At 52.1% G+C, this 12,881-nt stretch overlaps 1 protein-coding gene across 1 annotated transcript in view; it reads left to right on the forward strand.

Moving 5' to 3' along the window:
- Atoh8 (atonal bHLH transcription factor 8) overlaps nucleotides 1–6,975 on the forward strand; it is a 30,234-nt gene extending 23,259 nt beyond the window's left edge. Inside the window, exon 3 of the mRNA XM_038318496.1 lies at nucleotides 5,977–6,975. Coding sequence (XP_038174424.1) covers nucleotides 5,977–5,982 — 6 coding nt within the window. The 3' untranslated portion in view covers nucleotides 5,983–6,975. The remainder of the gene's footprint in view (nucleotides 1–5,976) is intronic.
- Nucleotides 6,976–12,881: the final 5,906 nt, after the last annotated feature.

A 12,881-nucleotide genomic window follows, 5' to 3' on the forward strand; every position in this document is an offset into this window, starting at 1 on the left:
TAGGAGGTAGAGGCAGGAGAAACAGAAGTTCAGGGTTATTCTCTAGTATATAGCAAGTTTGAGACTACCCTAGGCTACTAGTGAGATCTTATTCTCAATAAGTAAGTAAATAAATAAGGAAACAAAACAAAACTCCATGTTTTTGTGGAGCTCTAACTGGCTTTTGCTGAAATCACTTATTTGGGCTACACACACGCACGCACGCACGGTCCACTCATGTCAGGCTCTCTTGTGTCTTCTGGGTACAGATAGGAATATTTACAAGGGCCTCCTGTTCAGCACAACAGGTTTATCTGTGTTGCCCGGCTTTGCCCCCAGCTGTCACTTTGCTGGAAGGATTGGGAAGGGAGGTGGTGCTGAGATGCAGAAAAACAGAGTAGCTGCCCTCTCGGGACAGATCGCTCAGGGTCTTGAAGTCCTGGCCACTCTAGAAGAGGTGAGCATCTGAAGGTCAAAGCCGGGGTCTGCCTTGCTCTGCTGTTCTCTAGAAATGTGTGAAGCAAGAGCCGTAGCCAGCCTGGCGAGGATGGGTGTCTCCAGGGAGATGCTGTGCCCCTCCCTTTGTCTGTCAGATTATTTAAGCACTGAGCCCCGAGAGATTGGAATTTCCCCAGGGACAGGGTGTGTACACACATAGGGTGTCTCTGAGGTCAGGTCCACTTGGGAAGACGGAGGAGTGGGGCTTTTCTACTTGGCTGGCTCTGTCCACCCAGCCTGGTGCTGCAGAGTAAAGTCCTTTGGGGGGCTGTTGGGAGTGAGCCCGCAGGATTGGAGGCAGCCGGGAAGCTGTGGCTACTGTGCCCTATAGCACTGCCTGGGCCAGCCCTGCCCTTACAGGGCGTCCGACCAAGAAAGACAGATAGACTGACAGACCCAGAGAGACAAACACAGAAGAGGCCAAGAAAGAGTTGGCTCGGGGAGATATCAGCAGAGCTCTGAGAAACAGATCGGCAGCCAGAGAGAAGGCGTCAGCATGGCGTGGCAGTCCCCTGCAGACCCTGGGGGCTCCTTGTAGGCTGCGGTCCTAGCCGTGGGCGTGCCAGGTCTCCTGCCATCAGCCAGGAGAAGGAAAAGGCTGAAGCCTTGTCTCCCAGGAAGAGATTTCACACAGCTTGTCAGACCACTTCTCAGGAGAGACCAGAGCTGAGGTGGTGATGAAGGGCTGGACCACACCTTAACAGAACTGCTGGTATACTTACCTCCGGTCCTCTCTGTTTAATAGATTTGGGGGTCCCTGGACCTCTTTCTTCGTTCCTCTTCCTACCCTGGCCACATTTAATAAGTTGTTCTCTGTTCTTCACGGTCACTATCTGTTTAATTGGCCCAGTGATGGCAGACAGCGGGAGTTAGTTTGTTGGGACTGCCAGGGTCCAGGCTCTGCCCGCAGCAGCTCCAGCAACAGGGTGGTGATGCAGGACTCCACAGTAATACCCACTTCCCAAGGGTTGTCTCAGTCAGTGTGGTCCAGGACTGAAACGAGAGGCTCCTGGCACGTGGCCATGCTTCTAAAAAGATAGCACTGATTCCCAGTCCCTCACTTCCCTGCCTGGCCATGGGAAGATCAGGGTGCCTAGGGCCATGCCCATTGGGAGTTCAGTGGAGGGGTGGGCAGAGTGAGCAGCTCCACTAACAGTATCGTGGGCTACAGAAAAATGGAGGGACTGGGAAGTAAAGGGCTTTGGGGGTTGGGAGCAACATCTCATTCTTTCCGAGTGGGAACTGGTGGGCATGAGGGGGTGATTTGAGCAGACCCCCAATATCCTCTCCAGGGCAGTGCCAGCAAAAACACAAGCCATAGTCCCCACTGGAGTTGGCATGTCTATGGGTAGGATATTCCCACCAGTCTCCAGAGCCAGTGGTCAGAGTGCTGGTCCAGGTCACCTGGGACTCAGCTCTACCTCTGACACATCAGCACGGTGAGGGATCTTATGCCCACCTGCTCTCAGCTTCCAGCACTGGTTTAACAACTGTTGCTCCTTACTGATGGGAAAGTCCACCTCTCTACCGTTCCCTGGCCTGAGTCATTGGCTTCAGCAAAGGAAGGGTTTGGCTTGTTGGATCCAGTAGTCTCGGTCTCGGGACCTAGGACCTGTGGGTCACATACACTAGCTTCACAGACAGTCCTGGACAATGTCTTCCCCGGGGAATAGAGGGTACTGAACAGGGTTGACAGCTCTTCTGTGAGGAGAGACAGGAAGCAGGGCAGGGCCTCCGACTCAGTGTCTGTCACCAGGCTACCATGCGGCAGCAACTCAGTACAACTGGTTGAATGAATACATTCCTCGTGAGCCTGACTCTCCTGGCTCATAGAGGCTTTTTCTGTGGCTCCCAGGAGATCTGAGGGTCCTCCCAGCCAAGACATAGGGTGGGCCATAGATTCCTCTCATGTCCCTGTCGTATCTGTGTCCTCAATAAACGGTGGCTAACTGCAACTGCTCCCAAATTCCCTGCTTGCCACACGGTGTCCAAGTCAGGTGGGACAGCAGTGGATAGAGATATGTGGACTCTGCCTATGGGCTCAGAACAAAGCTGCAGTTCCAGCTCAGAAAAGATGTGAAAACAGACCTGGGCTGATAGGGGGCTGGTGCATCAGCAGTTAGTCTCTGGCTTCTGTGCAGACACACACACACCCACACACACTAAAGATAGAGGGAATGAGGGGCTGGGGAGGTGGCTCAGCAGTCACAGGTGAGATGCCGCGAAGCCCGAAGACCTGAGTTGCACTCCAGGAGGAAGGAGAGAACCAACTCCTGCAAGCTGTCTCCTGGCTGCCACGTGAGCCCTGTGGCCTGTGCATCCACACACGCACACACACACGCACATGCATGCACACGCACACACCTAGGCTTACCTGGAGGCCCCACAGCTGACTGCCTTTGTGCAGCAGCCAATGGGGAAGATAAAGGATGGCAGCAATGCGATCGATGGAGAATTCGTCCTCCTCCCTACGTTCCTATTGCACTGTAGCTTTTTAAGGTGCTTAAAATCTGCTTGCTCTTTTTAGGACATAATTTTTTTTTTTTTTTTAAAAAAAACCTCTCCAGATTTCAAACTCACTGGATTTTTTTTTTTTTTTACACACGTGGAAGATTGTATCCGAATTGCTTATCTGTAGAAAAATGCATAATTTGAAAATGGTGGGAAAATGGTTAAGTAGGTAATTGGACATTTTAGACAAAGTTTTAAAACTTAGATGGGAGATGGAGACTGGAGAGGTGGCTCAGTGGTCAAGGGAACTGGTGACTGTCATGGAGGACCTGGGTTTGGTGCTTAGTCCCCATGTGGTGGCTCACACAGTCTATAACTCAAGTTCCAGGCGATCCGATGCGTCCTCCTGGCCTCTGTGAGCACCAGGCGTGCATGTGGTGCACACACACGTAAGCAGACAGAATATTCATATATACAAATAACTTATAACTTTTTATACACATGCACACATATGCGTGTATGTGCAGCGGTACAAAACTTGTGAATGTCGCTTTCCTCTGTCCCCCACTCAGTCTCTGGGGTGGATGTAGGCTGGTCACCAGCTTGGTGGCAAGCGCTTTTCCCCCTCGTGTCACCTCACAGGCCTGAAATCAGTGTTTAATGTTCCCAGAGTGATTCAGTCACCCTGCATGACACAGGTCATCAAGAGAAGAAAGCAAAGGACTTAAGGCCAGAGATGCCCAGTAAGCAGAGAGAGAAGGAGAGCAAACTGAGATGACAGGTGAGCTGGCTGAGGTCGCTCTAGGTCACAGGAAAATATTCGGCAAGGGACAGTCATAGTTACGCGAGTACAGGATGCTCCACCTGAGAAGGAACATCCTGTGGTACGAGAGAGCTCACTAATACACTGAGGCCTGCGGCTGAGAGGAGTCGTGCTTGTTCTACACGATTTTACAGAGATGGTGCCAGCAGCTGGAGTTGTGCTGGGCACAGGGCTACCTCAGTCCACAGAGCTGTTCACTGGCCCCCTTGGAGCTGCTGTTCTGACCCCCGGATGAGTAGTCAGGGGAAACGTGTTTGCGATGATCTCATCCGTCTCCATACTGACCGGATGGTAGCCATCAAATCAGGCATTCTGGAATAGCCCAAAGCAGCAGTGTGCAACTGTGCTTGCTTCCTTGCCCTCTGCCCCAGCTGGTGGGTCCAGAGGAAGCAACCGACTGAATGAAGACTGAAGCTAGCCCAGTCAGCTCCCTTTGCTGGTCTGGGGTAGGATGCTCAGAGCTGGGTATCTATCGTCAGCTCAGCCTGAGAGCTAGCAGGGCTTACAGCTGGAGCCAGGCTGCCCTGGCCACCTTCGCAGTGTGGCTAGGAGAATGGTTCCAGCCCTCCGCTCCTTCTCCAGACCACAGTCAGGCTGGATGAGAAGGGGCTCCAGGCCCAGTCCATGGCAGGGCCCGCCCAGGCAGCCAGTGCCTGGATGACGTGGCCATAAACCATGCTGTGGACCACAGACCCTGTGCCATCCCCATGGGTTTCCTTTCCGCTACTTAATTCTTCTCCTCAGACTCGGTAACAAAAAGCAGATCTCTGTTGGGGCCAGCCGTGCTCAATGGGCTGGGAGAATGCAAGCCTGGGATTTACCACATCAAGACCCTGCCGGCCTCTCACTTTTCCTTTTCCCCGGCTTACCCACTATTAGCTGGACAGCCTTCCTCCCCCATGGCCTGGCTCACTCACCCTCCTTGGACCCTGCATCCAGCATGGCTCCAACCTCTTGGTTTGGATCTTGGACCACGTCTTGGCTATGTTCCTACCAGTGTTCTGGGGCCTCCAAGGCAAGACATACAAGGGTCTGTGGTTAGCAGCTCTCCAGCTCCATGGTTTGACTCCTTACTGCTTGCTCTCCAAAGACAGGCTTCAGTAGGAGCAGCTTCTGTTGGGAGGAGAAACAGGGCCCATCTGGGTTCAAATCCCGTCACTGCTGGCCACACTCTTCGTGGCCCACCCTTGACTCAGGATGTGAGGAGGACCCGAACATGCCAGCGCTGCTGGATAGATGGTTTGCTGGACCTTCAGCATGCGCTGCTTGTTCAGGATTCTTGCAGAACAGGGAGCTGCACCAAGGTCTCTGGGCGTTTTTCCTGTATTCTGGGTGGGTTCTTGAAACCCTCATGAACTTCTGTGGTCATTCTCTCTCTCTCTCTCTCTCTCTCTCTCTCTCTCTCTCTCTCTCTCTCTCTCTCTCTCTCTCTCTCTCTCTCTCTCTCTCTCACACACACACACACACACACAGGCTGATGCCCCCAGTGTATTCTTGGCTTGTCGTCCTCTTCTGTTCCTTCCTGGAAGGTTAGAACTTGGAGATGGCCTGACCCAGTAATTCATGGGTCGCAAGATGTCCCAGGTTCCTCACTCTTGGGCCCTCTGTGTCTTATTTCATGATGTTCAGAATCACAGACCTCTGTTGGTTTTTTTTTTCTGGGTTAGGATTCTACAGGTCCATTCTCATTTCCACTTAGAAGGAAACAGAGGGAACGAATTATTGATGTCCCTCAGTTGAGTCATCTGTCAGAGGTGGGAACCTAGAACTGGAGAAGTGACTCTTCCGATCACCCGGGTGGCGGGTGGCGGGCCTCATGACTTGTGCCATGCTCTTGTCTAAACAGAGCGGGAAGTCATGGACAGACAGTTATTTCCACAGGAACCAGGGAGGCCCATCGTCCACATTCCAACATTCTGTAGTAGCAGGACTGACTCTCATGTCCCCGAAAGGTGTGAATCTTGGGTTCATAATGTCAGCACCAGGTGTCCCTGAGCTTACAAGGCTTGACGTCCTCGGTGTAGCAGTCCATGGAGGCGGAGAGAGGAGGAGCAGTGTGTGCTTTGGGGACAGCTAGTCTTGGATCAAATCTGGCCCTAGTATTTAACTGAAACACTACCTGGGCAGGATGGGCTTAATGTCTCCAGAGTGTTCCATGAGTGTCAGCATCCAGCTTCAGGGTGAGTAGGGAATGTTCCTGATAAATGTTTTCTTTTGTTTTTCAGGAGTGACTGGCCACAGACTAGACCACAGATACTGCTGTGGGTCTCTTCCCAGTCGGGCCTGAGGAGAAAGAAGCCGAGGCCACCAATACAGCCAGCCTCATTTCCTGCCTTCTCCAAGATGCTACCAGATCCTCAGCCCACTTACTGCCTCTCAGGTTCACCAAGGACCAGGACAAGGGCAGCCTGCCTCCTCTCCGTCTCCTGCTGTCCTCTAGACATTCAGGGTTACTTCAGATTTTGCCTTCTGACTGGTGGTGCAGACTATTGCCAAAGATTCTACAAAGATTGTCCAAGAAAACTACGGGATGAAACCCCAACAGCGCAAAGCCACACCATTGCTGCCTGAACAAGTCCACCTCAAGCCAAAGATGGATTAGCACTTCTGCCAGGAACTCATGCAAGGAGTGGACATTTGGTGACCTTCAGAAGCACTTAACCCTCTGAGCCAGTGCTCTATCTGTGCTGAACCCCAAGCTGGCTGGGTACAAGACAGGCTTTCTAGGGCTGTGACAGACAGGCTGGGTGCCTTGGTGTGGTGGAAGGTGGGGTCTGAGATCTTGTTTCTTCCCATTAGCCATCCAGGCCTCTGACACTATGCCTAATATTCTTTGGGTCCTGGCTCCTTCCTGGACTCCAGGCCTCCTGAGAAGGGAAGAAGGGGAGAATGAAGAAGCAATATTGCCCCATACCCCACCCAGGACATGCCCCAAGACAACCTGTCTGATGGTCTTTGCTTCCAGAGCCTGCTCCGCCAGGTGCTCACCAGTGGCCAGTCTCAGGCTAGCACACGAGACAGCATCCTGCTGTAGGTCAGCTGCCTTTGAACAGGCCAGGCAGGAGGACTTAGGGAGGAAGGGACCAGGGGAATGGGCCAGTATGTGGGGAGGGGGCATGTTCAAAGCCAGTGCCTGCTCCATGTGCTACAGAGGCCAAAGCTGTTCACATCTGTGTGCAACCATCTGCTTCAAATTGAAGTAAAAGCTGCAACATATAAAGAAAGTATTGGTGTGTGTTGAGTGGACTCGGGGGCGGGAGAGCAGGGCATTGGGTATTCGTTATCTGGGGAGTGTGAGGGAGGGTTGGCCTTAGGCTAGACTGTGCTCACAAGGGCTGGCCAGGTCATGTGAGAAGCCCTCTCTACTTCACCCTGCACTTAGCCCCTCACCACAAGATTTGTGAGACCAGGCTCAGTAACGCCAGTTTCCAAATGAGGAAAACAAGGTCCCAGGAGACAGGGCCAGTCATCAACAGAGACAGTCCTTGAATCAGGATGGCCTGGCTCCACACCCCGGGCTCTCAAGCCTTTTCCAGTCCAGCACACCACTTTTGGGGGGCCTTGTTGCTTTGCGGGTCATTTTGGGATAGAGATGGGATGGGGAAGACGGTAAGGAATGTTGGGTGCCAGGGACTAGATGTGTGTGTGTGTCTGTGTGTGTGTGGTGGCTTCCAGGGACTGTAGTGTGCCTGACACGGTTTTCTCCTTGGTTTCACTCTGTGTCACACTCACCTCCATGTCCAGGGACCAGACAGTAACAGTCGCGCCTCGAGCCACACTTGCTGCTGCAGGAGAACACAGTCCAGACACTGGCCTGCGGTCCTGGGCAGGGATGGTGCGACTGCTTAGGTTAGAACAGGCCAGCAGGGCTTGGGGAGAGATGGCTGCATGACAAAGAGCACCTGATCTAGCTGAGGACCCACACTGGGCAGCTCACAGCAGCCTGTAACTTCAGGGAACCTGAGGTCTCTGCAGGCACCATATTCACATGCACGCAGACACATCATTAGAAAGAAAAGAAATCTGTCAAAAAAGAAGCAAGAGAGCAGGCATGCTGCAGACCGTTCCAACATCTCTGAAATCTGTAGCCTCTACTCAACTTATTTCAGCTCCCGTCCTGGCTGGGGCGCCGAGTCCCATCCCAAGACCATCCGTCCTTCTTTCTTGAGTCCCTGTTTCCTTTTCTGTGGTTTCCCACGGCACGGGTTTCTTTTCTGGAGCCTTGTGCTTGCAACAGGGGAAAGAGCTCCTTTGAGTTCTAACTCTGAGCACCGTCTGCTGCCGGGTCTCTGGCCCCCCTGGGAATTCTAGTTCTTGTGAGTCAGACCCTGGGGCTGATGGGGAGGTCGGACTCATTCAGCAGCAATGACCTAGGTTCACGCCCTTCTAGCATGGGCCACAATTTTCCTTTCACATACAGATAAAAACCTCACCCCACCCTGTGTCCCAGGGAAGCAGGCAGAGCCCACTCACATCCCAGATCCCTGACAATTCTCAGGGGACTGATATCCCCAAATCTCTGCCTTTGGTCTCTTGGGTCAGCTCCCTGTGGCCATGTCTTCAGCTACCTTTCCTGGCCAATTCCTTCCCTACCCTATCTATGTCCCTGAAATGGGGCCACACAAGGCAGCGGTGTAGAGAGCGGTTAGTTTTTGCCATTTGTGATGGAGCTTACAACATACGGATCACAGGGAGCAGGGCATTGCCTGACGTCCCCATTTATGGAACACTTCTCGTCGCATTTCTAGAGTCGTAATTCCCCCATGCGCTGCATTTCTGGGCCGTGACTCACCCTGAGCCTGTCCTACAGCTGCAGCTCAAATCTGCTCGACACAGAACTATAATGTATGGTGACCAGTGGATAGGCCATGAGGCAGGGGAGTAGCTAGCATGGTTTCTTTTCTGGAGCCCTGTGCTTGCGACAGTGGAAAGAGGGTCTTGGTCTTGTCTCCAGGAGGATTGAGGCTCCCCTGGAACCAGACACGTTCCCACTCCCAGGTGCTGTCCCAAAGATTTGTTCAGAAGCAGCAGATGGACCACAGAGGGAAAGAGGGACAGGGTAAAGGATGCCCCTCCCCGACACGCAGGAGCAGTCAAGACCATGGCCTAGACCGTCTCCAAAGCCATCTGGTGCACAGACTGCATGCCTTCATCCTCTGGGACTGCATTTCCAGCCTTACAACCAAAAGTTCCCAGAAAATTCCCTTACATACACACACAGGCATATAATATGCACCACACACACTTGTGTGGTGTGTTCATGTGTACCTGTGTATACGTGTGCCTGTGTCTATATATGTGTGTGCATGTATGTATGCATACACAGTGTGTGTGCACATGTCTATGTGGGAGGCCTGGAGAAAGTGTTGCATATTCTCCTATACCACTGTCCACCTTGTTTCTTTGATGCGGGGTCTCCAACTGACCCTGGAACATTCAGCCCCAATGTCTTCCTGTCTCTGCCTCACTTAGTGCTGGGGTTCAACACATGCCAGATAATGCCCAGAATTTTTATGTGAGTTCTGGGGTCCTAATTCCAGTCCTATGCTTGTAGAACAAGCCTTCCTAGCCACCAAGATATCTCTCCAGCCTCCACACATAGTTTTTAAGAAATACTAAAGACCTCTGAATCTGGGAGTGAGCTCAGTGGGTAGAGTGCTTGCCTAGCATGCATGTATATATATATATACATATATATATATATATATATACATATATATATATACATATATATGCATGTGTTGAACCCCAACACTAAGTGAGGCAGAGACAGGAAGACATTGGGGCTGAATGTTCCAGGGTCAGTTGGAGACCCCGCATCAAAGAAACAAGGTGGACAGTGGTATAGGAGAATATGCAACACTTTCTCCAGGCCTCCCACATAGAACATGCCTGTGTTCATCCTTCCCAGGGCCACAGGCTGATCTCCAGGCCTATCTTCTCTCATAACTCTACCTCCTTCTGCCACGTGGGTTGGCTGTTTTCATCACGGCCCTTCCCTCCACAGGTGCCCACTCTTCCTCCATCTGGAACCATTTTACCTTCTTTGGGTCCTGCTCCCAGCCCGGTCTCCTAAGTGCGTCAGTGTTGGTGGCTGCATGTTGTCCTGGGTGTCAGAGGCCTGGTGTGGTTCCCAGCCCTCTTCTGATTGGGTGACCCTGAGCAAATGAGTCCCCCTCTGAGCCTCGGTTTCTCCCTCGGGAAACAGGACGATAAAGTCTCGCTCCATAATTCTATCGCACTAGACAGTTATCTGCCGACTCCCTGGCAGTTAAATGCAGGTAGCCTCGCCTCTGAGTTCACCACGCTGCGCCTGCCCTGCTGGGCACTCCATCGAGGGGAAGGAAGAAGCGTTTTGCTCCGTCTGCTTTTCCACTCAACGTGGCCTCATCTGGTCTGGCCTCTCCCTGGCCCCTCCCAGGGCCATGTCCTTCCTCTGGCCCAACTCTTAAGTCAGGGGACATCTTCCTCTTTGGAGCCCCAGCACTATTTCCAGGAGCCGGTGCTTGAACTACTCGCCTGCCTGCTTCCCCTGGGACAGAGCCTCGGTCAGTGAGCGCTGCTGTGCTGTGATGGAGACTTAACGAAGGGACCTGCTTTGTCCTGGCCCTGGGTGAGAGGCTCTGGAACACAAGGGAAGGACACAGGGCATCCCATTGTTCTAGAGAAACAGCTGCCTGGGTGCAGCTGCTCAAGGCTCTGTCACCTGCTGCCCTCTTGCTCTCAGAGTCCTTTCCTCTAGGGAAGCACACAGTGCCCACCCACAGCAGTGGAAGTTCTCCCCACCAGGCCCCTCCCACCCTCTCCTCTTCAGATGTTCATTTGCAGTGTTCAGGGCACAGTCGCTAGTCCTTGTCAAACACATCCCTCCCCGAAGCCCCATTAACTTGGCTCCATGTCCCATCCCAGACACTGTCTGGTTCTAGTCACAGAAAAGCTGAGTTTTCGCTGTCACCTCCAAGGCCCTATGCCATTTGCCCATTGTCCCTCCTTGAACTTACCATCTGCCAATACTATCATCCATACCCCCCTCCCCATGTGTGTGTGGTTAATACTGCCATCCATACCCATGTTTGTGTGTGTGTGTGGCGAATACCCCATCCATACTCTTGTGTGTGTGTGTGTCTAATACCGCTATCCATACCCGTGTGTCCATGTGTGTGGCTAATACCCCCATCCACCCTCATCTGTGTGTGTGTGTGTGTGTGTGTTTATGAAGGTCTCATGTAACCCAGGCTGGCCCTGAACTCCATATATATCCAAGGATGACCTTGAATTTCGGATTCTCTTGTCTACCTGCCAAGTGCTGACATTACAGGTTTCTCCACTCCACCCAGTTGATACGGTGCTGGGAATCTGACATAGGTCTCTATGCACGCTAGGCAAGTGCTCTGTCAACTGAGCTCCAGTCTCCACCGTGTGGTTTGCTGACACACCAGACTCAGCATGCCTCTAAGCTTTTGCATTGGCTGTTCTTATTGCTTGGGATGCTCTGTGCTGGTCAGTTTCATGTTGGTTCAGCACAGGCTAGAGTCATCTGGGAAGAGGGTCTCTCCGTGGAGAGAATGCCTCCATCAGACTGGCTGCAGGCAAGTCTGTCGTGCAAGCTCCTAAGACTGACTATTGGTGCAGGAGAGCTCTCACGGCGAGCAATGCTGCTCCTGGGCTGGTGACCCTGGGGTTAAAAGACAGTAGGCTGAACAAGCCATGGGAGCAAATCAGGAAGCAGCACCCCTCCGCATCTTCTGCTCAGCTCCTGCCTCTAGGTTCCTGCCCTTATTTCCCCCAGACACAGAGTATGAGCTGAGAATTGTAAACTGGAATAGACCCTTTTCTCCCCAGGTTGTTTGTGGTCATTGGTATTTCATCATAGCGATAGAAACTCTAACCAAGACAGCCTCAGATGTCCCCATGGCTAGTTCTCTCATCTTCTATTCTTCAATGAAATGCTATTTGTGATGTTGAGTCTTGCCAAGCAGATGGGATTTAGAACCATATCTCTGGAAGACCCACCTTGAGTGTGGGTGGCGGCATCCATGGGCTGGGATGCTGACATGGATAAAGAGGACAAACTGGGCTAACACCGGCATCCCTAGCCCTGATTGCTGAGTGTGAATTCAGTGTGATCGGCTGCCTCACATCCCTGCCTGCACGCTTTCGTCATCATGATGGATTGTCCCCTCAAATAATGGCCCAAAAATAAACCCTCCCTTCCTGTCCAAATTTGCTTTCTGTTTCTGTGATAAACACCATGACCAAAAGCAACTTGGGGAGGAAATGGTTTATTTCATATTAGAAGTTACAGTCCATCACGGAAGGGAGCCAGGACGGGAGTCTGGAGCAGAGACCACTGAGGAACCCTGCTTCGGGTCCACAATCAGCTTTCTTTCTTACACAGCCTAGCCCCCCACCCCCCGCACCTATGAATAGTAATACCCACGGTGGACTGGGCCTCCCTACATCAATTAGCCATCAAGAAAATGCCCCCACAGGCCAGTCTGGTAGAGGCAGTTCTCTAGCTGAGGTCCCCTCTTTCCTGGTGACCCTAAATTCATGTCAAGTTGATGCTGACATGGCCCTTTCTTGAGTTGTGTTTGTCATAGCAACAAGAAGAGTAGCTAACATATGGGTCTTCTCCAGGAAGCCTTCCCTCACACACTTAAACCCTGCCCTCATCCACGCCCATGGTTGACCAGCATCTTCTCTTAGTAGGTAAACTTATCAGGAGGCAGGATTTGGGTTTGTTTTGTGTGCTGCTGTATTTCTGGTATCCAAACAGCGGGTGGCCCATAGTGAATGATTAACAGATACCCACCGATTAAATGAAGGGGTGCTTCAGTACAGATCCTGCGTCTTCATGTTCTGGGGTTTGGAACTGGAAGTGGGGCAGTTCTGTGACTGTCCTTTCAGAGTGTGCTAAATGTTCGTCAACAACTCCAGATGACTTTTCTAAGAGTTACATCCATCCGTGCCCATTCCCTTGCCTGACAGAGACCTTATCACACTTGAATGTTTGCCAACCTTCGGGGGAAGGAGGGCATCTCACTGTTTTAACTCTCGTTTTTCTGAGCAACAGAAGAGAACATCTCTCATGCTTGTTGGGCACTTCAACCTCTGGTTCTGGTGATGG

The sequence above is a fragment of the Arvicola amphibius genome, chromosome 2 (genome assembly GCF_903992535.2).
Source record: "Arvicola amphibius chromosome 2, mArvAmp1.2, whole genome shotgun sequence".
Lineage (NCBI taxonomy): Eukaryota > Metazoa > Chordata > Mammalia > Rodentia > Cricetidae > Arvicola > Arvicola amphibius.